Genomic DNA, 27,033 nt, shown 5'->3' on the forward strand with positions numbered 1-27,033 from the left:
GGGCCAGAGGACAGCGGCCCCGCTGCCAGGCTGGGGAGCTCGCACTTCATCCTGTAGTGATGGGACCTGAGGGCACTGTCAGCAGAGGAGTGACAAGGTCAAGTTTGCTAAGAAGGTCTGCAGGTAGGGCTGTGCCTTCATTAGTTATTACTATCGTTTACTCATTTAACACACACTTAAGTGCTTATTATGTGCCAGACACAGGCACAGAGGATGTTCTAGACACAGAAGTTGTGGACAAGAAACACATTTCCTGATGTCCAGGAACTTGCAGCTTCGGGGAAAAGACAGATTGTCAATAGACAAATAAATACATATACTGTCAGATATCTATGGGGGGTGAGGGTGGGGCTGCTACTTGAGATGAGGCAGTCAGAGAAACCCCATGTGGGGCAGTGACATTTAGAAGCTCAAAGGAATTCTCCCAGGAGGTGTGGCCCTCACCCGATCACCTGGCCGGGGCCACGTGCTCACTCAGCTAAAACCTGCAGGCGTGAGTCTCACTGAGGCCAGATAGCGTCACAGGGAGAAGAATCCCCCTCCTCAGGCAGGGCTGAGCTCAGAGCCCTGGACTCCCAAGACCCACCTGGGCCCTATACAGGGAAACCAGGCAATTCGGCTCGCCAATTCCCGCTCCCGGAATAATGACTTCAAATGCGGGTCAGGCCATCCTCGTGCGTTGAATTCATACTCATCACACGTTCATTCCACGTGCCTCACACACAGCTCTGCGCCCGGTGGGCACGTGGTCATTAGACCCCGGGACTAAGCCATCAGCCACTAGCCTGACAGGACCGATGGCAGGGGCCTTGGGCTTACTTTGTGGCTGAACAGAAACATGACTTTCCTTCAGGAGGCCTCCTTGTCTTAAGACTCAGCTGCTCTAGGCGTCTGGCACGTCCCCGGCATCCTCCCTCACGTCCACAGCCACGGCCAAGCCCTTGGGCCGCAGGCCTGAGCTCTGCCCAGAATCCATCCTTATTAGCTGCAGCTTGCAGACTGAAGTTACAAAGATTCCTTTGGAGCCACCAACCCCTGACAGCATAGAGTGGGATGAGGATTAAGTGTATTTTGGATCCTGCCACACTCCCGGGAACACGGACGTCCCAGAGAACGTATTGATTCATAAGCTGATATTATCTCCTGTCTCCCTAATAGGGCAGCTACCCATGCGCCACGGGCTATCAGCAGACACGAGGGGACAGATGGCTAATGAGAAGAGATGCACCTGGCAAGGGGGAGGTGGCAGGGTGCAGAGCCAGGCTGCTGTCAGGCAACCGAGGGGCCTCCCCAGCTGTGGTTGATGTGGAGGGAGATGTCCCCTCTCCCTCGGCTTCCTTGTCAATGTGGGCAGCTCATCACGCCCCGCCCTATCCTCACACGCACAGCCTGGTGGAAGGAGGCCCATTTCAAGAATCCCCGACACTGTGATGTCTACAGACGCACAGTGGCAGTAGAGGGGATACGCGGTAAGGGCTTTGGTGTTCCACTCCAGGTCCCACACTATACTGAAATGGATGAACTTCAGGAAGTATGGCCTTCAGGATCTGGGCTTCAGATCCTCATTTAGTAAAGTGGGCGCAATGACAGCAACCTCAGAGATTGTTCAAGGAACAAGTAAGATGCACGCACAAGGCGTATCACATCTGGCCCAGAAGAAGCGTTCAACACGCGACAGTTACCGAAAGGCTACCGTGAGATCGCGGGCAGCTTCTGGCTCCCTGCTTCTTTAGTTCCACTTGTCTTGGAAACCTGAGTTCGGAAGGTGTTTCCTTGAAATGCACGTCACCGGCAGAGTAAGAATGAATGAATGAATTACAGACACTTAGCGACAGCCCCTCCAGAAGTCAGCCAGCCTGTCTTCCTGCCTTTTAATTCCTACCTTCTCATCCCCCAATTATATCCTATTTTCAAAGGCCCCCTTAAGATAAAAAGATCCAGGAGCTTCCTTGATAATCCATTGCATTTATAATGACCCATGGGAGAGCTTGTAAAAGGACAAGAAAGGGGTGGCGTGTTCTCTTACTGTAATTTCCCAGGACACTCCAGGCTCTATTCTTTAAGCATCCCCACAGTTAGGAAATGCTTCCTTATGTCTAAACTTACACTCTCCTGCTGCTATTGAAGACTGGTATCTAAGCAAATATGGGAAACAGCTGACCACCGCCAGTCTGTACACAAAGAAAATCTTCTAAGCTCTAGTATTTCTCAGAGTGTGTTCCTCAGGACACTAGCTTTTCCAGGAGGCGTTAACAGGCGTTTCGTGAAAACGAGGTCCCATGTTCAAATGAGGTGAGCAAACACTGCATGTTCTAGACACCTTTTCAAGATTCACAATGCACACTAGCACATTAAAGGGTTAAAGAAGTCCTACAGTAAAGCAGCTTAATTTTGCTTAACTCAGAACTTTCCAAACATATTGACCATGGAACACTTTTCCGCCCCAAATCCATGAATGTCTCGCAGGAGCCTTCTACAGAATGTCCGGTGGGAAACGTTACTCTAAGCATATCCAGGGAAACATGTATCATGACTCCCAAACTAAGTGGTGGAGGCACTAAGCTGAGAGGGATATTACATAAAATTAACCAGTTTCAGGATGGGAGGGGAGTAAAGGCCCTCTGGCTCCTGTCGTCCACCATGAGCTCTGGCCAAGCCTCACTCAGGTGCCCTGTGCTCCCCCAGCCACGCTGCCCGGCTGGCTGTGACCTTAACCGAAATGACAAAGTGTTAGGAGCCCTGGGGTGGATCAGGTTCTCACGGGGACTTTGATTCTCTTCTTATAAATGTCCCGGGAAGGAAAATCTCAAGGTCCCCACTCCCAATGGCAGTGGATTCCATCATCACCGAGAGACCAGGGGAACCAGGGTGAAGAACAGAGCCAATGGCCGCCTGGTAAGGCCGAGTGGTGGCACAGAGACCAAAATCGAGTCTTCAGTTACCCCAAGAGCGCTTGCCTTTGTGACGGTGCTTGTGGCACCTACACATTTCATGCCCGTGTCCTCTTGCACCCAAGGCCTGTGTTTTCCTGAGAGCAGGGATGCGTCTGCCCCATTTTCGAACCCCACACTGCACCCAGCATAGTGCCCGATGCCTAGAAGTTGTTTGGTAAATATTGGTCAAGGCTGTTGATGGAAGACGTTTCAATGCCCTGGGGTCCTCCCCATGCCTGACTCCGCTCATGATCTTACCCCTATAGAAGGTATAAGAACATGCGCGGAACTGGTACCACCCCTTGACTGCCTTCCGGAAGTTACATTATTATGTTTTGAAAAGCAAATCCCTGACAGCTTGTTTTCTTGTCACTGGGCTTCCTCACTTAAAAAGTTTTAAATGTGCACACATTTGTGTATGTGTGAGCATACGTGAGCATGTTTGTGTGTGTGTGTGTCCTTCTGTATACAGTGATCTTCAAGGGACTGAGTAACTGCAATTAAAGGTCATGTCGTGGCCACAAGTGAACACAGGGGAGTGTTATCTGGAATGAAGGGTGTTCAGAACAGGCCTGGAAGGAACGCGGCACGCATAAAGGCTTGAGAGCCATGTGGGTGCTGCGTCTCAGCTGAGTGACCCTCACTTTCTCCAGCAGCTGTGACATTTCCAATGTCCTGGTTTGCCCACTGGCGTCCACTCACCGGTCCGTTGCAGGGACCACTCCACGGCCCTACAACCTGCTCATCCACCAGGCCAGGAGCAAGGGCAGGCTGTGAGGGGGGAGGGGGAGGGGGGAGGGTGCAAGGTCAGCCGACTTTGATCCAGACTCGGCTCCCGTGCTTGACTTTAAGGAGAAAAGCAGGAAACCAAAGCACAGGTCCAGACCATGTCCTGGGGTCAAGTCCATCTCCTAACCCTTTGCTGCCTAGGCCTGGGTCCAGGTGAAATGGGGAAGTGGGGGAAAGGCATTGTATTCTCTCCGCCCAGCAGCCCCTTCTCCCTTATTTCTTTTCCCTATTTCTAACCCACCTAGGGCATGACTATCGCCTGGGCCACTTAAGCTAGACACTTCAAAGGCAGCCTCGACCCCTGCTTCCTTTAACTGGTCAATCCTTTCCAGTCTGTCTCCTAAATGTCTCCTGAATCTGTCCCTTCCTTTCCAATCCCACCAGGTCAGGCCTGCATCATTTCTCCCTTGCAGTCGCCCATTAAGCGAACCGCCCCTCTGATCTCGGGAGACGTGGCCACTACATGGCACAACTCCCAGCTGCCATTCACATCGATGGTAATGTGAATGGTGCCCCCTGGAGTTGTGCCAGGTGGCGATCTCATCAGGAGACAGCAGGATATGGTAGAAAGAGATTTCGAAATAAGACAGTCCTGGGTTCAAATCCTGTCTCGTCACATATTGGTTGGGTGATCTTGGGCAGGCCGGTAACCTCTGAATTTCGATCTGCTCACCTGTCAAATGCAGATAAGAACATCCACCTTGCAGGGCTAATTCACACATAGTGCAGTCCATCCTCCATGCTGCCTCTTCTCCTTCCTTCTCCTGGTCTCCACACTCTAGCTGGGTCCTGACAAAGGGAACTATCTGGCCTGGGGGCTTCTCTTGCCTTCTTCTCTCCCCCCTCGCTCTGCAAGAAGCTATCCTTAGCTGCTTGTCAAGTGAGAGAAGTTTTGCTAAGCAAGTCACCACAAGGTGCTAAATTGCTTGGTGTGGCTATTTGTGTCGAGACAGAAGCCTTGAGTTCAAGCTCCAGATCTTCCAACTATACATAACTTTAACAAAGCAGTAATTATAATAATAATAACTGAGACCATTTACTGACCACCAACTGTGTGCCTGGCAGAACTAAGCACTTCACATGCATGATGTCAAGCCATCCTTACAGCAGCCCTGTGGCGTGGGAGCTATTAGCGCCAATTTATAGCTGAAGGAGCAGAGACCTGGAGGAGTGAAGTGGCTTTCTCATGGCCACACAGCTGTAAACAGACCCAGACCCAGTGCTCTATGTGCTTGCATCACTTACTCACCACCGTGAGTGGGGCACCAAGGGGCAGAGGACACTGTGAGTTCGTGCTGATTGTGCAGTAAAAGAGCTGGAAAATAGAGTTAAATTCATTTCAGAATACACACAACTCGGCTTTAAGAGCAGTGACTTCTTTTTTTTTTTTTTTTTTTTTTGCCGTACACGGGCCTCTCACTGTTGTGGCCTCTCCCGTTGCGGAGCACAGGCTCCAGACGTGCAGGCTCAGTGGCCATGGCTCACGGGCGCAGCCGCTCTGCGGCACGTGGGATCTTCCCGGACAGGGGCACGAACCCGTGTCCCCTGCATCAGCGGGCGGACTCTCAACCACTGTGCCACCAGGGAAGCCCATGATTGATAACTTTTAACTTTCTCACCCCGGGAGCACTGAGAACACCAAAAGATTCCAATTTCTTAAGCCATTATTAAGAAGCTGGAATGATGGAAGACATCCTCAAGACTACATCACTCCTAAACTTGAACTTCTTATTGTTCCACCCCAATCTGATCCCCTCCCTACCTGTGAATGTGACCACTATTCACCCATCATTCAGGCTAGGCTCTGGAATTCACCCTCCACTTCTCCCATTCTCACACACCTCATCTCATCCTTGTACGCACGCATGCAGTCAGTCATTGTCACTGGAAACATTTCACCTCCTTAACATCTCTTGAATTTGTCCCCTGCTCTCCATCCCTGTCGCCTCTACCTCAATTTATATCTTCACCAGTTTATTCTTGGACTGCAAACGAATTTTGGTTTCCCCTCCTCCAGTCTTGCCTTTCTCCAGGTTCCTCCTTCATGCTATAGCTGGAGAGCTCTTTCTCAACTATCCATTTGATCACCTCCACCTCCCAATGCCACTGACTGCACACAGGACAAAACCAAACTCCTGGACATAGCTGTCTTTTCATGCTATGATTCCTGTCTACCCCTCTGCTCCTTCTTCACCTTGACCTCCTCCATCATCCAAGAACTGGCCGCTGTCCTCACAGGTATACCTATCATCACTTAAAGATTTTTATCACATGAGTTTGTTCAAAGCAACTTCCCAAGGACTGGGTGCTATTGAAGGCAACTGTACTTACATTACCAGCAGCTACCCTGGTGCAGAGCTTATGGAAAGAAGTCAGGGCTGGTGACTGAATGAATTGAGGAAGGGAACACCTGTCAGGCTCTTCCTCATCTTACCGCATGGGCAGCCTGGTCCTCTCTACTTTCAAGGCTCTTTCGTATTCATTTTCCCTTGGTACCCAAGGTATGGTGGAGGCCAGGACCCAGACCCTTGTCTTATAAGTGGCCTCGTAGCCTTTCTCAGGAAAGCCCCAAAGCCACCAGGAGTCCAGAGTCTCCTGGGTACGCTCACATCCTCTCCCTCCCTCCAGGGACCTGTCTATTTATCTGCATCAAAGCCTGTGCTCTCAGCAGACTAGGTGATTGCTTTTTGTGTAATAGGTCTTTGAAGAAAGGAGCAGCTGGGAGGCTAATTCTTACCTGTCATTGAATTCCAATTAATGGGAGATCTGGCCCTAAAACTTCCGGCTCCCAGCTTTCCTGGCTCCTTCTCCCTGCGTGTCTCCTATTCATTTATCTCCATGATCTGAGCATGCACAGCCCTCCCTCCCAGGAACCCTGTCCCTCCTCTGCTTTTCGTTCCCAACATGAGTCCACAAACAGGACTTCAAAAGCAGACCGTATTCTCTTGTTCAACACTCTGTTGCCTGTACCTTACTCTGCATCTGTGCTTAGCAAGTGCTCATACATTCATTAAATGAATTCATGTTCACCAGCAAACGCCCATCAGGGTGGGACCACCTTTACCAAGGCTTCTGTCATTTGCTCCCAGGAAGAAGGAAGACAGAGGCCAGGGGGGAGAACCCTGCCACCTCTCCCCCAGCAGCTCTGACTTCATTTTGTCTTTAGAAGACTTTTGCGCCGCTGGGACTAAATAAGTGGTTACTAACTATAAAGCCGAAACCTCAGTAGATCAAACTGACATGAGCAACGGTGGAGGCTTTGTGCTCTCCCCTTGGGCTGGGGGCGTCACTGCTTTTCCGAAGGCCTGCTTCCTCTGTCAGGCATTGATTCCTCACCTCTGAGGCCCCCCGCACTCAGGATCCACTGATCAGGCCTTCTGTCTACACATCAGGTACTAAACCTCTCTCTTTCCAGGTCCCAACTCATTAGCGTCAGGCATGTAGAGACCCAAGGCACCCCTCCCCATCTCAGCAGGGGTGCTAGGAGTTGTTGAGGAAGATGAGTGACACTGTCAGTCAGCAGCCTCGGCCTCCTCCCCATTCTGCAGCAGGACCAGTGAGGGGCTCCTACAGGGGCTGGGCGTCTCGCTGCCTACGACACGCTCGAGATCACTCAGGAAGTATGTGACTAAGGCAGGACCGGGACCTGAGCCACCCGGCACTCAGACGGGTTCCCACAGCAGGAGGGAAATGTACGCAACAGGAGATTTTTCAGATCTTGGCCATTTTTGCCTCATTCTACAAAAAAACAAAAACAAACCAAAAAACCCTATCTCTGTCAAGGTACATCTCCTTAGTGGCAAGGGGAGGCAAGTCCCAAACAGTGGTGAGCACAAGTGCCAGGGGAACAGAGAGGGGTGGCCCTTCTCTCAGAATGCCTGTCTATTTCCCAAGCTGCGAGCTCACTGCAAGCTGAGGCCTGAAATGTGAGCGGGAGTCAGCAGGTTAGGAGGTGGAGCAGCTTCTAAGACAGAGAAAGGCCAGGATGCACGGAGCCCCGAGGAGTGACCGAGGCAGTGGCTCCGCGCGGGGCCCTGCAAGCCACCCGGTCTGGCTGGAGTGCTGGGCTACGGGGAAGGGTGCAGGTAGAGCCCAGAGGTCTGTTCAAAAGGGGCTGCTTTGGACTTTATCCTGGGGGTGATGGGGAGCTATTGCAGGGTTTTAAGCAAAAGAGAGGTATCATTAAAAGTAGTTTTAGGGTTTCCCTGGTGGCGCAGTGGTTGAGAGTCCGCCTGCTGATGCAGGGGACACGGGTTCGTGCCCCGGTCCGGGAAGATCCCACATGCCGCGGAGCGGCTGGGCCCGTGAGCCATGGCCGCTGAGCCTGCGCGTCCGGAGCCTGTGCTCCTCAGCGGGAGAGGCCACAACAGTGAGAGGCCCGCGTACCGCAAAAAAAAAAAAAAAAAAAAAAAGTGGTTTTAGAAAGATCTTAACTCTGGGCCAAGATAAAAATCCAGCTTTGAAACTCACAGGAGAGGCGTCCACCATGTGGGTGATGGCTGGAGGCTTCAGCTGGATGGGCAGGTGTCATGCCTCCCACTGGGCTATGAACGGGAGCTGTCAGCACCACAAACACAGGGCTGGGGGAGCCTCAGATGGTGATTAATTGAGAGGTTGGTGCCTTTGACTCTGAGGGAAGCCTGATGCTGGGGAGAGAGGAGCTGGATTGCTTAATAATAACAAGAGCATTTGCTATTCCTAATGGTGCTTGTAATACAATCAACACTTATAATGTAATAATAATAATAAAATTTGCCATAATGTCTTTTCTGCTCAGTTTCTTTATGCTTTCCAACCATTCACTACATCCCAAACACTCTTCTCAGCAGGGCCCAAATTCCTCAGTGCCAGGATCCCCTGAGGTAGCTGCAGCATCCCAAGGGGGCTCAGTTTCCCCTTTGCAGAGCACCAAAGGCGTCGAGGGGCATGCCCCGCCAGAGCCCCGCAGTGGGCCAGCAGAGGGAACCTGGGTCTACCATCTATACTGTCAGGGGATGTACCATTTCCTGCCCTAAGAGACTCCAGGGCCTTCCTCCTGCTTCCCTGGCTACATCTCTCCTTGTCTCTCCCTTCACCACGTGACTGGGGGCAGGGGGAGGGAGAAAATGAAATAAACTAATTCACATGATTAGTGCATGGAGCAGGCAGGATTCTAAGATGACTCCTGCCAGGATTCCATGCCCCCCACCCCCCACACACAATCTTTAGGAATGTGACTGTGATGAATTTGACTTCTGTGATTAGGTTATGCTGTATAGCACAGCTGACTTTAAAAGAGGGGGATTATCCAGGCACACTAGCCCTTTAAAAACAGTTTTCTCTGGCTGCTTGCAGAAGAAGAAGTCAAAGAGATTCAAAGTATGAGAAGGCCTGGACTAGAGGGAGATTCTCTGTTGATGAAATGGAGACATCACAGAGGGCATCATGGCCAAGAAAGGGATGAGATGGAGGGGATGGAGGGGTCATGGGCAAGGACCGGAGAGTGACCTCTGGACACTGAGAGTGGTCCCTAGGCAAGAGCTCGGAAGAAAACAGAGATTCCAGTCCCGCAACCAACCACAGGGATATGAATTCTGCCAACAACAGGAATGAGCCCAGATGAGGTCCCTGAGTTCCTGATGAGAACGTGGCCGGCTGACACCTACATTTCAGCCTGAGCAGAGAGCCCAGCCGTACGGTGCAGACATCTGACCTACAGAGCTGTGAGCCAGTCGCTGGTGAGGTTTAAGCTGCTAGCTTTGTAGTAGTCAGTTTCACAGTAACAGATAACTCAAACAGCACAGGAAAGCAATAAAGATCAGTTTGTTAAGGACAAGATGTGGGTAGGGAGGTGAAGGGCAAATTCTCCGCTGGACCACTTGTTGATTGAATGACCTCGGATGAAGCTTTCCGATTTCTCTGGGCCTTATTTTGAGGATTTAATATCTTGAACATAAATGTCCTAGTATGGTGTGTGGCACACCGCTGGAACTCGGGGGGGGGTGATGATTACAGTACCAGGTTGTGGAAATGGGTAGATTTTTATGATCAGACTCTTGATTGTGGATTATTGGGAATTACTGGATCACTGGACAGAGGCAAGGCTGGGGCATCTCTCCCTGAATTAATGGGACTATCCATGACAGAGGTCAAGGCAGGTCTCCCCTCTCCCAAAGCTCTATTAGGCAGAAGGCGCGAGCAGTCAGAGGGGGACGTTTCCATTATGTTTCTAGAAATACTGAGTCAGCGTAGTCCCCAGAGTCTAGTTCTTATTTCAATTTGATTTATCTCACAGGTGCCGTCTGGTGCAGCCCGTCAGCAACACACACACAGGCATGGATGTGGGAGAGCGAGAAGAGAGAGAGAGACAGAGAGAGAGAGAGAGAGAGTGCGTGTGTGTGTCGGGGCAGATGCAAGGAATGAGCTTCAATGCTATTAAATGGATGATACGCAAATATCTCCAAACGTGGTTCTGGGAGTCCCGTGGGACCTGTGTTCACTGTTACACTGTTTGTCAAACACGAGTAAAGGGGCTGACAGATAATTGGTTCCTCCAACGCCAGGGTTTCTTCACCTCCACCAGGGTTTCCACACCCCCTACTGAACACTCCTTCAGTTTCTACTGATTTTCCTGGCAATATTCATTCTGCTCTCATACCCCTTGCCGCACGCCGTTAGGAATCAAGAGTATTTGGAAACTCCTGCCTCACCTTAAATAGCCAGGTCTCACTGTGAGTCCCAGGTGCCGGGCTCCTGTTTCCCAATCCAAGCCCTGGCTGGGATGCTCTCTTTAGGCCAGTGGTGCCCATCACCTTGAAGGGGAGAATGGTTGACAGCTATCCAAGTGATGGAGTGACTCTGGCATTTACGACCAGCTACCACCACAAGAAAGGTGTCAACTTAGGTTCACTTGTGACTCCCATCTTCCTTCTTCACCTGCCTTACACAGGACAGGGAAGCTGGCAATTGGCTGCCTGTGTGGAGTGATGTGAAGGCTCTGAAGGTTTCTCCCCGCCTCAAAATACCTTCTTCACTAAATCTAGTCTCCCATAGGATCCACTTCCCTGGTAAAGGCTTTGGTTAAAAAGCAAAGGTCTAAGGCATTAAGCTGTGTGTTTAGAACATCCCCCTTCCCCCCACCCAACCTCGCTAACTATTAATTCTTTAAGGCCACTGGGTGTGGCCTCGTCCAGCAAGCTTTATATGAGCTGGCCAGGCTCACAGGTAATACTCTGTGCATATCTTCATCATTTTAACCCACTGATTTACAATCATCTGTTTGGGTTTGTCTGCCCTCCTAGTCTGACCTCCTCAGAGAACGGACTTTTTCACTGTTGCCCCTGACATGCAGCCCAGTAAGTGCTCAATTGATGTTGACCAGTGAATGCATGAAATTTGGAGAGGAGACCTCTCCCCGCCACTCCTGACCACTGTGAGAGCTGAGTAAGTCACTTTGCTGCTTCAGTTGTTTTCCCTCAACTGTAAAATGCCGAGATTCAGTTAGATGCTCTCAAAGATCCCTCCAAATTCAATGCTGTCATCAGCCATTCACATATCGGCACAAACTGGATTTTCAGTTTGAGGAGGCCCGTCGTCCATCAGGGCTCCGAGGAGGTGGCCTGGATGCGGGACACAGGACAGCTCCTTCTGGGCAAGAGGGTGTGAGAGGACCAGACACTCACGAGCGAGGGGTGCTGCCCACTGGGGTGGGGTGGAGGGGACTAGGGCAGCAGAGGGCACTGGAGGGGCAAGCCAACCAGACAGGGACACTAGAACCCATGAAGAGGAAAGCCACCTGCTTCATGTGCCAGGAGAATCCATCCAGTCATTTACTACAGATTCATCCCATCCATAAAGTTGACAGAATTTAAGAGTTGAAAGGTCTTTGGAGATCCTTTAGTTTATCCCCAGGGGAGAAAGGTCTTGTGCAAGGTCACATGTGGTCAATTAGTGGGACAGCCAAGAATAGCCCTTGGACCTGCCAATGCCAGCTTCTAATGCTGAAAAGTCCAGCAACTTTGCAGAGCGGACGGAATGTCATCTGACGGGACCCTTCCTCTGCCGGCCCTGGCTTCCCTCTCTCCATTACACGCCCCTGCTCCAGCCATGGCAGGCACCGTGCTCTTTCTTTCTCAGGCCTACAATGCTTACCTCTGTCCACATGTCACCCTCCCACGATCCTTTCTAACTTTCCCTCAATAAACCATTCAAAGGAAGCCATATCTGCAAACCTCTCTCCCAGTTCCCAAAAAAGCACTAAATACTCCCTCCTCGGGGCTTCCACACCTTGCCTTTATAGAGCTCTTCAAGCCACATCCTACTGCTGCTTGCATTCCCAGCACACAGTAGACACGTGATAAACGTTTGCTGAATAAGTGGAGTTGACTTTAAGCATTTTCCATAGGTGAGTCACTTAATCATGACTAGCTAGTGTTTTTTTTTTTTTGCGGTACGCGGGCCTCTCACTGTTGTGGCCTCTCCCGTTGTGGAGCACAGGCTCCGGACACGCAGGCTCAGTGGCCATAGTTCACAGGCCCAGCCGCTCCGCGGCATGTGGGATCTTCCCGGACCGGGGCATGAACCCGCATCTCCTGCATCGGCAGGCGGACTCTCAACCACTGCGCTACCAGGGAAGCCCGCTAATCATTTTTAATCCCATAACTTGGGCCAAGGGACTCCCAACTGTCAGCCAGTTTCCCCAAATGCAAATTCAGAAAATAAGTTTCAGTCAATGCTTCCTGAATCTTTTTCCAATTCTCCCTGCCATTTCCCCTGAAAACATCCCTCTCTACCAACAGCCTAGTTCAGACAACAGACACAGGAGGGTTGGCAGCCAGAGAGCACAATTCTGGAGTAATAACTTCTCCTTAAGATGCTGTTGTATCCATGTACGCCCAGGAGACATCTGTCACTGCCAGATATGCCACCTCTCCGGGTTTGCATTTGGTTGCAGGGGTACCTGGGAAGCTCAGACAGAAACATGGGGAGCTTTCACTCGATTACTCTTTTCCTAGTTGCACTAAAAACATATTCATTCACCAAAGTGTACTGTATTATGCAGAGAGGTTCTCTTAAAAGGCACAATAAAGGTGAAATATGTAGATAGTCTTAATAATTTTACAATAAACTACACTTTAGAACAAATTGCTCTGGCACTGGAAAGTTGTCCGACTGATGGATTGTAGCTGTTGGCTAGCTGTATGTGTGTGTGTGTGTGTGTGTGTGTGTGTGTGTGTGTGTGTGTGTGTGTGTGTGTGTGTGTGTGGTATGCTTTCAGTAAAAGACCGCAAGATATGAAAGACGCTCACGTACCGTGGGAACTGTAGTTCTAACTACAATTAGGCGAGAGACCAATTATGAAATGTTTCTGATAACAACTTTGGCGTTTTGGAAAGCTAGAGGCAGTAAACCAGGACACCAAGGTCTAAGCATGAACATACTCAACAGGGAAGTGGGAAAGAGGGGAGAAAAGGGAGTAACGTTTACCAGCAGCCCACTGAGGATTAGAAACCTTCCATGTTCCTCACAAAGTGATGTTATAGGAATTACCATCCCCATTTTACAAAAGGGAAAACTGAGACTCCAGTAGGTTAACGTGCCATGTGTGCATCTCACGTATGGCAGGGCCCAGATTCAAACTCAAGTCCTCTCTGATCTGAGTCCCCGGCTGCCTCCTTTAAGCCATGTTTCCATCCTCTGTGTCAACACAGCCATGAGGCTCAACAAACCTCATGCGTCAAGTCATGGGGACAGCGGAGAGGACTAGATAATTTCATAATGACCTTGAAAACCTGAAGTAGAGGTTTTGTTTCAAAGACCCTTGGGTTCTGGCTTCTGGTTCTGGTGCCAGGTGCTGGCTTGAAGAGGTCACTTGACCCAGGCTGACCCAGGCATGGTGTGGCCAGTAAAGAAAGTATGGTCAGTCTTGGTGCCAACCCTGGGCCTCAGGTTTCGACACCTCCCTCACTCATCAGAACCCCCTGAAACCCTGTATCTTAGATCCTGAATGAAACCGCCCTTCCCGGTCTTGCACATACTTAACTTCAAATCTGTCCAGCCCAGAATGGAGGAAGGGCATTCCAGACCGAGTAGTTACCATGTGGGCTATGAAAATGCCAAGGCATCCTCAGGAAAGGGGGGGCCGGGCCCAGCTCCTCCTGCCTAAGCTGTGGAACTTTGTGCTCATGGGCTTAGTTGGGATGAGCTAATTCCTACTGGATGAAGGAGATGAGCCATCTCACCCGGCCACCCCTCCTAGTCCAAGAACTGTATCATGTCATGAACTTCTCCACTCATTGACTCAATAAATATCGATTGAGCACCTACTGTGTGCCAGTAGGTGACTGGCGTACAGTGATGGACAAGTGATGGTCTTGCCTTTACGAAGTTCAAAGTCTGGTGGAGAGGTCAGATATAGAAGGAGGAATTCCCACGAGATGGATGCTACAAAATACGGAAGACAAGGCGCTGGGAGAGCGTGTAACAGCAGACTCAACACAGCGGGTGTCGGGGAAAGTTCTTTAGGAAGCGACATTTAAGGAAGACCTAAAAGATGAATAGGGTTGGTCCGTCAGGGGATCAGGAGAGCAGGACGGTAAGCATTCACGTTCTCTGGAATCATTTGTTTCTTCCCTCCCTGTCCACCCCGGCTCCCCTTTCTGTAATAATTTTAGCAACTTCAGTTACTTATGGCTAATCTCTCTGATCAACCTCTAGAAAAATAAACACAGGCTCAGTCTGCTTGACAATAACATGGACCCAGAGGAGAAAAATCGGCTGCATATATCCATTCTGCCCAAACAAGATAGAGACTAGGGCACGGAGGGGTTATTTCCGCAAGACTCAGCAGGACCTGGCTACTCCTTGGGCATCCACGGAGCTGTTAGTTTCTACTGCTTCCAGGGCCCCATGGGCCCTCGATCCAATGGATCATCCTCCCCGCTCTCCAGGAAACATTCCCAACCGCAGGGTGCTATGAATTGTAATGCCCTCAACCATGTGTAGGATGAAATAAGTCCAGGGCTGGAAAGGTCCTCAGAGATCACCTAATACAACATCATAATTTTCAGATGAAGCAGCTGAAGCCCAGCAAGGAGAAATGGCACGCCTAGATAAACGCAGTAGAGTGAGGTGGCTGAGAGCTAACGGCCTGGGTTTGTGATCTGGCTGTACTACGTTGTACAGAGGATCAAAACTTGATGAGCCTCAGCTTTCTCATCTCTAAAATGGGGATAAAATAGTGCTCTGCTCGAGTTGTTGTGTGAGGTTTAAACGAGAAAATAACTGAGAAGCACTTATTGCAGAGCCTTGCATGTAGAAGGCAGTCAATAAATATCAACTATCACTGTTACTATGTCACCCAGCTATTTAGTAGAAGGGCCATAACTAGAAGCCACAGCTGCTTCACTGCCCATCCTCTGTATGATGAGGCCTCCTGCTGATTTAACCCTTCCTCATGCAAATGTAACCCTACAGGTGCTGGTGTAACCTTGTCCCATGCAGGTGTAACCCTACAGGTGCTGGTGTAACCCTTCTCCATGCAGGTGTAAGCTTTCAGGTGCTGGTGTAACCCTTCTCCATGCAGGTGTAACCCTACAGGTGCTGGTGTAACCTTGTCCCATGCAGGTGTAACCCTACAGGTGCTGGTGTAACCCTTCTTCATGCACGTGTAAGCTTTCAGGTGCTGGTGTAACCCTTCTCCATGCAGGTGTAACCCTACAGGTGCTGGTGTAACCTTGTCCCATGCAGGTGTAACCCTACAGGTGCTGGTGTAACCCTTCTCCATGCACGTGTAAGCTTTCAGGTGCTGGTGTAACCCTTCTCCATGCAGGTGTAACCCTACAGGTGCTGGTGTCACCCTGCCCCATGCCTTCTGACACCCAGCCGGCACTTGGCCCCTTCTCTCTAGATTCCCCAAAGGAAAAAAACTCTGAGATGCCCGTGCCTCTATACAAACAGCACTACCCTCCAGCATGCTGGTGGTGGCATCACGAGCGTGGCGCTCTAGCCTTACCTGTGGCAGGAAAATGAAACGGTGGTCACCACATCCAGCGAGCCATGCTGCCTGCAATGTCGGTGGCAGCCCAGGTGGCCCACCGACCATACAGCTCCCTGCTTCCGGTGCCCACTTACTACCTTTCCTTGACATTTCATGATTCTGGCCCTGCCCCTGAATCTCCACACTTCTCCCCGCCAAGGCAGCAGCTCCCTCCTTTGCCACAGGGCTCATCTGTGCTGCTGACAGTAGATTAGGGTGATTTTCTTTTCTTTATTAGGCAGTGACTACAAATCTCCTGGGTTCATTAGTAGCTGGATAATTCTCCCAGATTTATTAGCTCAAATTGCACTTCCTCCTTCACCTCTTCTCTTCAGATGGCATCTCTGCTGTCTCAGCAGCCGACTGGGCTTTGCCCAAAGGCCCTTAATTCTTCACGTCCTTTATCCAAACTACCATCAGTCTTGCGGAACAATGGTTCCTGCAGCCAAACCCGCAGGCTGACTGGAGGACAGAGACTCCTCCCAGACTAAAGAGCGGAATGAGCACAGAGCATCTATACCTGTCCAGTGCAGTCCCCACCTGGAAGTGCCAGACAGGACCGTCAGGCCAGCGGCTCACCTGGGCAAGACCATTCGAGGTGCAGACCCTTTTAGTTATAAGGGAGCTGACGCCTTTATAATGAAGTGCTGATCTCCATGGATACAGTCAGTTAGCCTCTAAACAGACACGCCAGGGCTTGGGATGCTAATTGCTTTTCCAGCATACGCAAAAGAGACCTGTGATGATCATTAATCATTTAATAATGTGGCAGATACGGGTAGCCGATCAGCACACTCATTTCCTCTTCTCCCTGGACACATGGGACGTGATGTTTCCCCATCTCACTTTCCGTAGGTGTGAGTATGTGACTAAATTCTCGCCAGTGGGATTGTGAGGGGAAATACTGTGTGCCACTTCCAGGCCTGGCCCCCAAAGCCCTCCTGTGTCTGAGCCTTCATGTTCTTCCCCATCCTGGCCTCTCAGAGGACACATTAGAAGCTAGAAGAAGCCTGGGCTCCCAGAGGACCTTCTGGAAGGCTGCCTGATATCAGGAACACACTTGGGGGCCTTCAGTTGAGTGAGAAATATACATCTACTGTGTGAAGCCATGGGATTGGGGTTTATCTGTTAAAGCAGCTGGCATTGCCTACTGGATACAAAGCGTTATCCATCGCTATTTTTAAATTTTACCAACATTTCTTGAGATGGATATTATTATGCACGTTTTACATACGAGGAAACTGAGGCCCCCAAGAGCATCAGGGCGCACAGCTAGGAAGCTCCCGAACTGGGGATTTTCACCAGGTCTGATGGACTCGAGGACTGGTTTTTACACACCAGCTTCTTTCTCCCATTATAAAGCTTCTTAATCAGGACTCTCAACTTCAGCCATGTGGTCTTGCTTCTTTCAGTTGGAAAACTCCAAATAGAAATAAGAAACACATCTGAACACTTCATACCATTAAGATGGCTATTATCATAAAAACAAAAAATAATAGGTTTTGGTAGGATGCGGAGGAACTCAAACCCTCATGCATGACTGGTGGGAATAAAAACGGTACGGCTAGAAAGGAGTTTGGCTGTTCCTAAAAAAGTAAGCATAGAATTACCATACGATCCAGGGATTTCACTACTAGATATATACCCAAGAGGATTGAAAGCAGGACTCGATCAGGTATTTGTTCACCTATGTTCACTGCAGCACTATTCATAATAGCCAAAAGGAAGAAGCAGGGGGCTTCCCTGGTGGCGCAGTGGTTGAGAGTCCACCTGCCGATGCAGGGGACGCGGGTTCGTGCCCTGGTCCGGGAAGATCCCACGTGCCGCGGAGCGGCTGGGCCCGTGAGCCATGGCCGCTGAGCCTGCGCGTCTGGAGCCTGTGCTCCGCAACGGGAGAGGCCACAACAGTGAGAGGCCCGCGTACCGCAAAAAAAAAAAAAAAAAAAGGAAGAAGCAACATAAGTGTCCACATGATGGAAGAAGAGATAAATCAAGTGTGGTATATACATAAAATGGATTATTATTCAGCCTTAAAAGGAAGGAAATTCTGACACACAGAGACCCCTGAAGACATTATGCTAGGTGAAGTAAGGCAGGCACCAGAGGACAAGTATTATAATTTCACTTACATGAAGCACTTAGAATAGGCAAATTCATAGAGACAGAAAGCAGAATGGTGGCTGCCAGGGACCGGGAGGAGGAGGGATAGGGAGTTAGTGTTTAATGGGTATAAAGTTTCAGTTTGGGAGGATGAAAAATGTTCTAGAGATGGATGGTGGTGACGGTTGTACAACAATGTGAGTATACTTATTGCTACTGAATGAACTTTTGAAAATGGTAAATTTTATGTATATTTACCACTATAAAAAAAAGAGTTAAAAAAAGAATGAAGTTCTGATACATGCTATGACATGGATAAACCTAGAAAACACGCTGAGTGAAATAAGCCAGACGCAAAAGGACAAACATTATGTGATTCCACTATTATGAAATATCTAGGATAGGCAAATTCATAGAGTCAGAAAACAGATTAGGAGTTATCAGGGCTGGGGGGGAGGGGGAATGGGGAATTACTGTTTAATAGTTAAAGAGCTGGGGCTTCTCTGGTGGTGCAGTGGTTGGGAATCCGCCTGCCAGTGCAGGAGACACGAGTTCGTGCCCCGGTCCGGGAAGATCCCACATGCCGCGGAGCGGCTGGGCCTGTGAGCCACAACTACTGAGCCTGCGCGTCTGGTGCTTGTGCTCCGCAACGGGAGAGGCCGCGACAGTGAGAGGCCCGTGCACCACTATGAAGGGTGGCCCCCGCTCGCCACAACTGGAGAAAGCCCTCGCACAGAAACGAAGACCCAACACAGCCAAAAACAAACAAATTAATTAATTAATTAAAAAAATACCCTTCCTTATTTAAAAAAAAATATTTAAAGAGCTTCTGTTTGGGGTAATGAAAAAGTTTTAGAAATAGGTAGTGATGATGGCTGCACAACATTGTAAATGTAATTAATGCCACTTAATTGTAAACTTAAAAATGGTTAAAATGGCAAATCTTACGTTCCATCTATTTTACCAGAATAAAAACGTTCAAAAAACAAAGAAAGCAACAAATCTGGATAAAGGCAGGAACCAATTTTCGAGGTCACTCATGCATCTGTGTCCTTTGTGTCTTTGCAGAATAATTTTCTTGTTCACCTTGCTTTGTCCCTTATTTGGTCCATCTTTGGCCTGGACTCTTGACCCCTTACCTTGGCCAACCACCAGGACCTGCCTCCTTCTCGTTCCTCTCCAGATCCCTGGCCAGGTGCATATCCAGGTTCTCAATTTACCATAAAAGTTCTCATGATTTGGACCCTAGGAGCTGACCCTCTGGCTGGGTTCCCGCCTTAGTCAGGTGCCTTCAGGTGACCCATTCCTACCTGTTCATCAGAGATTTGTACCCCTGATGGGACTGACCCCTGACCCATCAGAACCAGAAGCAGGGACAAGAAGCTGTTTCACGGATCAAACCTCTGACACTAGTACAAACTACGCCAGATTCTATTTCGAAATAGAGATATAAATAAAAGACCTGTATATTTGTTTGCTGTTTGCTATGACTGTCTGCCCTCAATGGCTACCAACTTCCTGTACGTGACTTCTTCCTTTGTTCTGCAGCGAGTCTGTCCCTGTTCCTGGGTCTCTGCCCTCTTGCTGAAGTGACTCTCACATCTGTCACACACCTCACTGAGCCTGGGCTCCCACTGGACCCCCAGACCTGGCTCTTCCCTGGACCTGCGGAGTTCCTCCCCAGCTCTTCCCGTCATAGCTGCAGGATCCTCCCAGTCAGCCTCAGCTCTCCTGGCCCAACCTCTCCTTACATCAGTCACCTCCGTCACTCAAAGCTCAAGGCTGGCACCCTCACTCTCCCTGCTGGCCAGACCCCGACAGAAAGAAACTGTGCTTTCTATAAGGTCAAAATGAATTGATCGTTTAGAAGTTTGATGCATGACGGCTATTTCTGTCCCAACTCTTGAGATGGATAATCAACTGATGGAGTCCAGAGCAGTCAGACAAACCCATTGATTACAGATGCCCTAAATCAATCGTAACACCTGGTGGGACAGAGGTATGAAGACCTGACCAACTCCTCAGTAATTACTAATACCAGCAAACCCTACAATGGTTATGCACAATAACTGAACTACCTAGTTCTAGTCATTCTCTGAAAATCAATAAAATGGCATTTTAGGAGTCACTTTTATAGGTCATTAGAGGCTGGGCGGCAAAATAAATATCTCCTGCTCTTTTCAGTACATGGGAAGCACAAATAGGACTTTTAAAAATAATACCTTCCCTTTACTAAACTTGTACTGTGAGTCAGTTTCTGTGTGGGTATTATCTACTGAGGCAGGTGTTATTAGCGTCCAGCAGCTGATGAGGTCACTGAGGCTCAGAGAGGTTAAGTGACTTGCACAGGATCACACAGCTGATCGCTAGTCAAACTGGAATTCTTAGTCATGTCTACGAATGCCAAAGCCCACACCTTTGTGCTAACTCTCAAAAAGCTAATCTGAGTGCCCGCTGCATCACTGTGGCAGAATTCAGAGAGATGGGACGTGATGGGGATCCTTGAGGAATTCAGAGAAGAAATAAATAAAAATTAAAGTCTAGGTGGCATCTGTATTTGGGGAAAGGGACTGGAGAAGCACAGAGGCTCACTTATGAACCTCTACATAAAGCCCTTAATGCTCTGGCCCAAGACTCCAACAGCAACTGGGCAGAAAGAATGGACTTAAAAAGAGTTTTTTTACTCCTCATAGGGTCTGTCCCTTCCAGAGAGCCAAGGCACTAATGAGAAGCCTCCAGCGTGTTCTCTCACTGACTGATTTTTGCAACAGCTCTGCTTCTCTTTTCTTGGCTATTACTCAGCAATCATCATTCATGCAGTTACTTTTCTGATTTCCTCTTGCAAACTTACAAACCGTGTGAATCCTGTTAATTCCAAGTTGAAAGAACTCTCTGACTGAGGCACGCTCCCAAAGCTCATCTCGTTCTGTGCCCACCCAAGAAGGACAAAAGCTCTTTGAAAGCTGAAAGTATCGGAGTGTTACAAAAAAAATACAGTGCCTTAGCATACGGTATTTGTTCTTCTCTTTCTGGCTTACTTCACTCCGTATGACAGGCTCTAGGTCCATCCACCTCACTACAAATAACTCAACTTCATTTCTTTTATGGCTGAGTAATATTCCGTTGTATATATGTGCCACATCTTTATCCATTCATCTGTCGACGGACACTTAGGTTGCTTCCATGTCCTGGCTGTTGTAAATAGAGCTGCAGTGAACATTGTGATAAACGTATTTTTTGAATCATGGTTTTCTCAGGGTATATGCCTCTAGAGGGATTGCTGGGTCATATGGTAGTTCTATTTTTAGTTTTATAAGGAACCTCCATACTGTTCTCCACAGTGGTTGTATCAATTTACATTCCCACCAACAGTGCAGGAGGGTTCCCTTTTCACCACACTCTTTCCAGCATTTATTGTTTCTAGATTTTTTGATGATGGCCATTCTGACCAGTGTGAGGTGATACCTCATTGTAGTTTTGATTTGCATTTCTCTAATAATTAGTGATGTTGAGCATCTTTTCATGTGCCTCTTGGCCATCTGTAATGGGATCTAAAAAAAGAAATGGTACTGATGAACCTAGTGGCAGGGCAGGACATAGACATAGAGAATGCACTTGAGGACACGGGGTGGGAGGGGGAAGCTGGGGTGAAGTGAGAGTATCATCGACATATATACACTACCAAATGTAAAATAGTTAGCTAGTGGGAAGCAGCTGCATAGCACAGGGAGATCAGCTTGGTGCTTTGCGATGACCTAGAGGGGTGGGATAGGGAGGGTGGGAGGGAGACACAAGACGGAGGGGATATGGGGATATATGTATGCATACGGCTGATTCACTTTGTTGTACAACCAAAACTAACACAGTATCGTGAAGCAATTATACTCCAATAAAGATCTATTAAAAAATGCAATGCCTTCAAACATATAGTACTTGGCAATTTACAATGCAGTTTTCTTTATCCTCACAACAACCCCGTAAGATTTGATTATCCCCACTTTACAAAGGAGAAAGCTGGGGCTCAGAGAGGCAACGTGACTCCCCCAAAGTCACACAGTGAGTATAAGGCAGAGTGGGGACTTGACCCAGGTCTCCTGACTTCACAGGCCAGTGCTTTCTCCACAAGATTCCTCATCACAATCATTATTACCATGTTTGAGAAGAGGGAGTGGTGGGTTGCACCGTGGGTGACGCTTTCTTAAACATCTCCAGGCCAAGCAACCGCGCATTATTCTCATTACCGTCCTGGGAACTTATCTTCCAAAAGACTAGCCTCCTTCAATCTGCAAAGACACCCCCGCGACTCCTTGCTGCCCCGCTCCTTCCTCCTCTGCTGCCCTGGCTAACTGACATGGGGGGTGTCCCTGGCAGGTGGGCACAAGGCAGATGGCCCCTGGCTTGCCTTTTCCCCCCTCCTCCCCTCTACTTCCCAGGCTCCCCAAATGGAACACAATTGGAGTTTCATCTCTCTCTATTCTTCTGCTAATTTGCTGGGCTCCCCCAGATGCCTCCTTACATTAGGCAAATGCTTTTGGATTGCTCTGGGAATAGTCTAGTCCTTTTCTACCCTTTTCCATGTTAATGCTGTGATTTACAACAGCAGTGTTAGATAGGAAAAAATAAATAAATAAGCAAACAAAGACGTTCCTTGTGCTTTACATTTTGAGGGGTAGTGACTGGGGAGGGGGCGTGAGGGGGACATCTGGGGCTCTAGCAATGGGCTATTTCTGGATCGGGGTGCTGCTGACACAGGTGTGCTCACCTGGAGAACGTTCATTCAGCTGTGCACATATGATTTGTGTGGCCTTCTATATGTATGCTAGACCTCAGTGGAAAAATTCCAACAATGGAACAGGCAGGTTTGTGGTGGGGCAAGCCTGCCGTGGAGGGAGTCCCTACACCAGAAAAGCAGCTATACTGGATTCTTCGAGGGGCCTTTCAACCCTGAGAGCAAAGGCCTGTAGGATGCTGCAGGGGGAACAATTCCACAGCAGCCCAAAGAAAGGGCTGTTCACGACACTACAGCTGGACAAGAACAGGGACCACAGAATCCCAGCTCGTCTCTTTTGGAGGCATCTCCTCAGCCTCTCAGGACGTTTCAGGAGTCCTGGCCCCTAAATCCCAGAAGGGACACTGCACAATCACCTAGCTACCCTACCACCTGTGTTGGCCAAGAAAGGCTTAACTTCTAGGTAACCTTTTCCATTTTAAGATTCAAGAGTCATAACGGTGAGGCTGAATTCTGCTCCCCAAGCACAGCAAGGATCTTGCATTGATAGCTGCCTTACATCTTTTAAGTAGGTTACGTTCATGAATGGCTACAAATAGACAAATGAATAATAATTAACTGGCACACCCATTCCTGGCGCAGTCCATACGTTAGAAGTCACTCAAATCTCCAGGTATGTGAAGAAGCTGTTGCTCACCCCCGAATGTTCTTTCCTTCTTTGTTTGTCTAGGAAAAAGCCTACCTGTCTTTCAGGGTGTAGCTTAAAGGCCCCTTCTTCTATGAAGCATTTCCTGCCCGCTCCAGGTAGAGCAAGCGACCCCCGCTCTAGGGTCTAAAGCATTTTGTGTACACGTCTCATAGAATTTGCCACTATGCAATAGGACAGGTACCTTGCAATAGGTTTTTCCTGGGCCGGCTTGGTTTCTTATTCCCATTGTAATCCCGAATGCCTGGCCAGGCTCCTGTTACATCAAAGCACGTCTGGATGAAGGGGCTACTTAAATGATCTGGATATCTCGTGCATTTATAAAATAAATAAGGGCATAAACTAATTAAGCCTCTTCTCCGAATGACTGTTTATAACAGCTCTATCTGTAATAGCCAAAAACTGGAAACTATGTCTCTCCATAGGTGGATGGTTAAGGAAACTGGTACATCCACACCAAGAAATACGACTCGGCAATAACAAAGGGCAAACTATTGATCTATGTAACACCTTTGATGAATTTTGAGGGCAGTACTTTGAGTGAAAAAAATTAACCTCAAAGGTCATTTACTCACGACTCCATTTATATAAAATTAGAAAATATAGAAATAGAGAACAGGGTAGCAGTTGTTAGAGGTTAGAGGTGGTGGGAAGAAGGGAAGTGGGTGTGACTATAACATGGTAGCTTGAGGGAGATCTTTGCGGTAATGAGATTTTGTATCCTGATTGCAGTAGGAGTTACACACATCTACACAAGTCTTAATAGCTTTGATATTTTGATATCCTGGTTTTGATATTTACCATAATAATGTAAGATGTAACCATTAGAGAAAAATGGGTTAAAGGTACACGGTACCTCTCTGTATTATCTTTGCAGCTTCCTGTGAATCTATAATAATCTCCAAACAAAAAGTTATAATTTTTTTAAACCTGTTCTCTGAGGTTCTTTCTACTCTCTAACTGAGTGTGTCTATACTTCACACCAACCTTTCACATCTCTTAATGTTTTACAATTTCAAAATACACGCAGATTAAATTACATCATTTCAAAATGACGGCAACTCCATAACGTAGCTGTCCTTATGCCCATTTTACAGATAAGGAAAACAAGGCTCAGTGCTTGTTGAAGGGTACACAGATGGTACATGGCAAAAATAGTGCTCCAACCTGACTCAATAAAATTTCTACAGAACTGTCTTCTCAGCTGCAAAACAAGGGGATTTGGCAAAAATGGCCTCTGGACGTGTATCCAGTTATAACACTTTTGTACATAGGACACGCATACATCTTGTGCTCTAGCTTTCCTACTTCTGAGCCAGCCAGCATAAGGGTCTGGCAGTGTAGAGACTGGACTGCAGGCCAGTAACTGGACCTATAGAGGAGAGCATCCATCAGAGGGCTCAGTGCTATGCTGCTGGTGGCATCTGAATGGAGGCATTAGATTCCCCAAATTTCCATCCTCTCCAGGCTAAGAATTGTTGTGATGAGAATCCCAGTGGCTCCTGGGTTTCCATGTTTCTCAGATGCCTTGCCTCTCTGGCTGGCTTCTGCTCCTCTGTTCCATTTCCCTACTTCCCATCTCCCGGCCTTCATTCCGTCACTCCCCACTGACCCTAATTAATGATACTCTCTATGCCAAGGAGGTGAGCTGTGAAAATGTCTTACCAGATTAGTGAAGATGTATGTGTAATAGGCTGACACCATCCCTAGTTCCGCTGCCTGCAAAGGGAAGAGAAGGAGATTAGAGAGGAAAATAAAAACCTGCTGGAAGTGCATGAGCAGAGAGGGCTCCAAGTGTCCGCCCTTGGTCTGGCCCACTACCCTTCAGCACCAGCAGCGTAGAACATCTTGATTGATTGTTTCTTACATTGCCCTTGGCCTTGGAGGACGGAGCACAGAAACCCTGGCCTCTAGAGTAAGGTCCCTCCCCCTCCCCCCCACACCCCACCCCTGCAGTGACACTCCTAGTAGCTGATATTCTCAGGTAAAACACATTCCCATGGATATAACTGGGTATTCTGGAAACCAAAGTGACTTTACGGGAAACGAAACAAATAATAAAACAGACTATAATAATTATCCCCACGACCATTAACAATACCAATGGCTAACACTCACTCACTGTTCAGCCCACACCAAGCACTAGAAAGCATTTTACTCGGGTTAACCGGACGAGGTAGGCACTATTACTCCTCCACCACCCCCACTGACAGCTGAGCACTGACAGCTGAAGCACCAAAGGCTGTGCAACTTGTCCAGAAGCTCACGCGTCTCATAAATGGAAATGTCTCATACGCCCCTTGGAGGGCTATGATATTGATGGAACTACTGACACACTTCTCTTAGGGGCCGAGGCATAGATGGCAGAGCGTCTGTGGGCTGTAGGCAATTCCCAAATTAACTCCTCCCCTAGCGGGATGAGAGTGAGTGAGACTCAAGTGTATTCTTGAATCTGCAGTAATGTTGGAAACAGGTGAGTCATCTGCAAACTTTGGTCCTTTATGAGTAGTGAGGAGCGAGTTGCCTGGGACGTGCCCTTGGTCACAGCGCATCAGCAAGTCTCAGCCCACGGTTGAGAGCTGTGACTTCGGAAGGGTCTCTTTTTGTCTGATCTTTGTAGCCGTCATAAATGCCCCTAAGCGAGCTTCCCTGTCGGCGTGCCTGGCTTGGAGTGTGACAGGTGCTATAGACGCTGACAAGGAGATCACGGAAATAATGAGCCCAGCTCTCCCCAGGGCCCTCATCCCTCCTGACCGTCGGTTAGATCTGCATCATGTAGCCCACAGCCCTGGGCCCCTGGGAAACCGTTTGTGTCATGACTACTGAGGTGCATGGGAGGAAAATACAAGGCCAGGGATGATTAGATTTTCCCCTTACATCGTGTTGACCCCCCAAGGCACTCCAATAATTTTGTGAGCATTCTCACAGGAACCTTCACAGGCTCCTTGAAGGATAGGCCAGGGTAATTATATCACTGCCATTCCAATAGGAAACAAATGTCTGGGGTGAGATTACACGGGGGGGTCCTGATGGAGCCCAAGGACCCTGACGGGAGGCTCTTCCTTCTTCTAGCAAAGCTACATTGCCTCCTCCACTTCCAAGAAGATGGTGGGGCATGATGCTCACCTCTATCCCTTCCCTCCCCCACCGCTGTCCGTGCCTCTCACCACTGCCTAGGCCAGCGAGAGCTCCCAGGTTACAGGGATGGGCTGAGGGCAGGGGGCTGGGAGAGGGCACCGTCAGATGGTTAAAAACCACTTTGTGAAATCTGATGTCCTAAAAATAAGAGACAAGAGATCCTTGGTTTTTGAGACCTGAATTCTGGGTAAACATGGAGTTCGTTGACAGAACAGCCGCTCAATGAAGTAGGGGATTACTCTGGAAATCTTCCTGAAATCAAGAGGCAGCGGAGAGCTGTCTAGCTCTGGGGCCAGGCTCAGGAGTACACACCAACACTCCCAGAAGCTCCGTACATCTTCTGATCACACTGCTTCCCACACTGAGTTCATCCTCCCTGAGGCCCCTCAAGGCCGGCTTGTAGCCCCGTGAAAGAGGAGTCTGGAGCTCCAGGGAAACATGTGGACTGAGTCCAGGATGGATGCAGGGCCGGCCTGCTGGGGCTGCTAGGAATTCAAATGGGAGCAAGGTTTCCCAAAACCTCGCTGGTCACTGATGGATTTGGTTCCAAGGTCACAAGGGCTGAGTCTGACAGGTGGCTTCAGGAAAGCCTGCACCCAGCAGAACCATTTGCTAATAATGA

The 27,033-nt window shown here is 48.9% G+C and overlaps 1 protein-coding gene across 1 annotated transcript in view; it reads right to left on the bottom strand.

Moving 5' to 3' along the window:
- Positions 1 to 27,033, bottom strand: part of GRIK4 (glutamate ionotropic receptor kainate type subunit 4) — a gene marked incomplete at both ends in the record, with an annotated part of 310,516 nt that overhangs the window by 114,002 nt on the left and 169,481 nt on the right. Inside the window, one exon of the mRNA XM_082659887.1 lies at positions 24,939 to 24,992. Coding sequence (XP_082516013.1) covers positions 24,939 to 24,992 — 54 coding nt within the window. The remainder of the gene's footprint in view (positions 1 to 24,938; positions 24,993 to 27,033) is intronic.

Source organism: Grampus griseus (genome assembly GCF_964374135.1).
Source record: "Grampus griseus genome assembly, chromosome: 8".
Taxonomy (NCBI): Eukaryota; Metazoa; Chordata; class Mammalia; order Artiodactyla; family Delphinidae; genus Grampus; species Grampus griseus.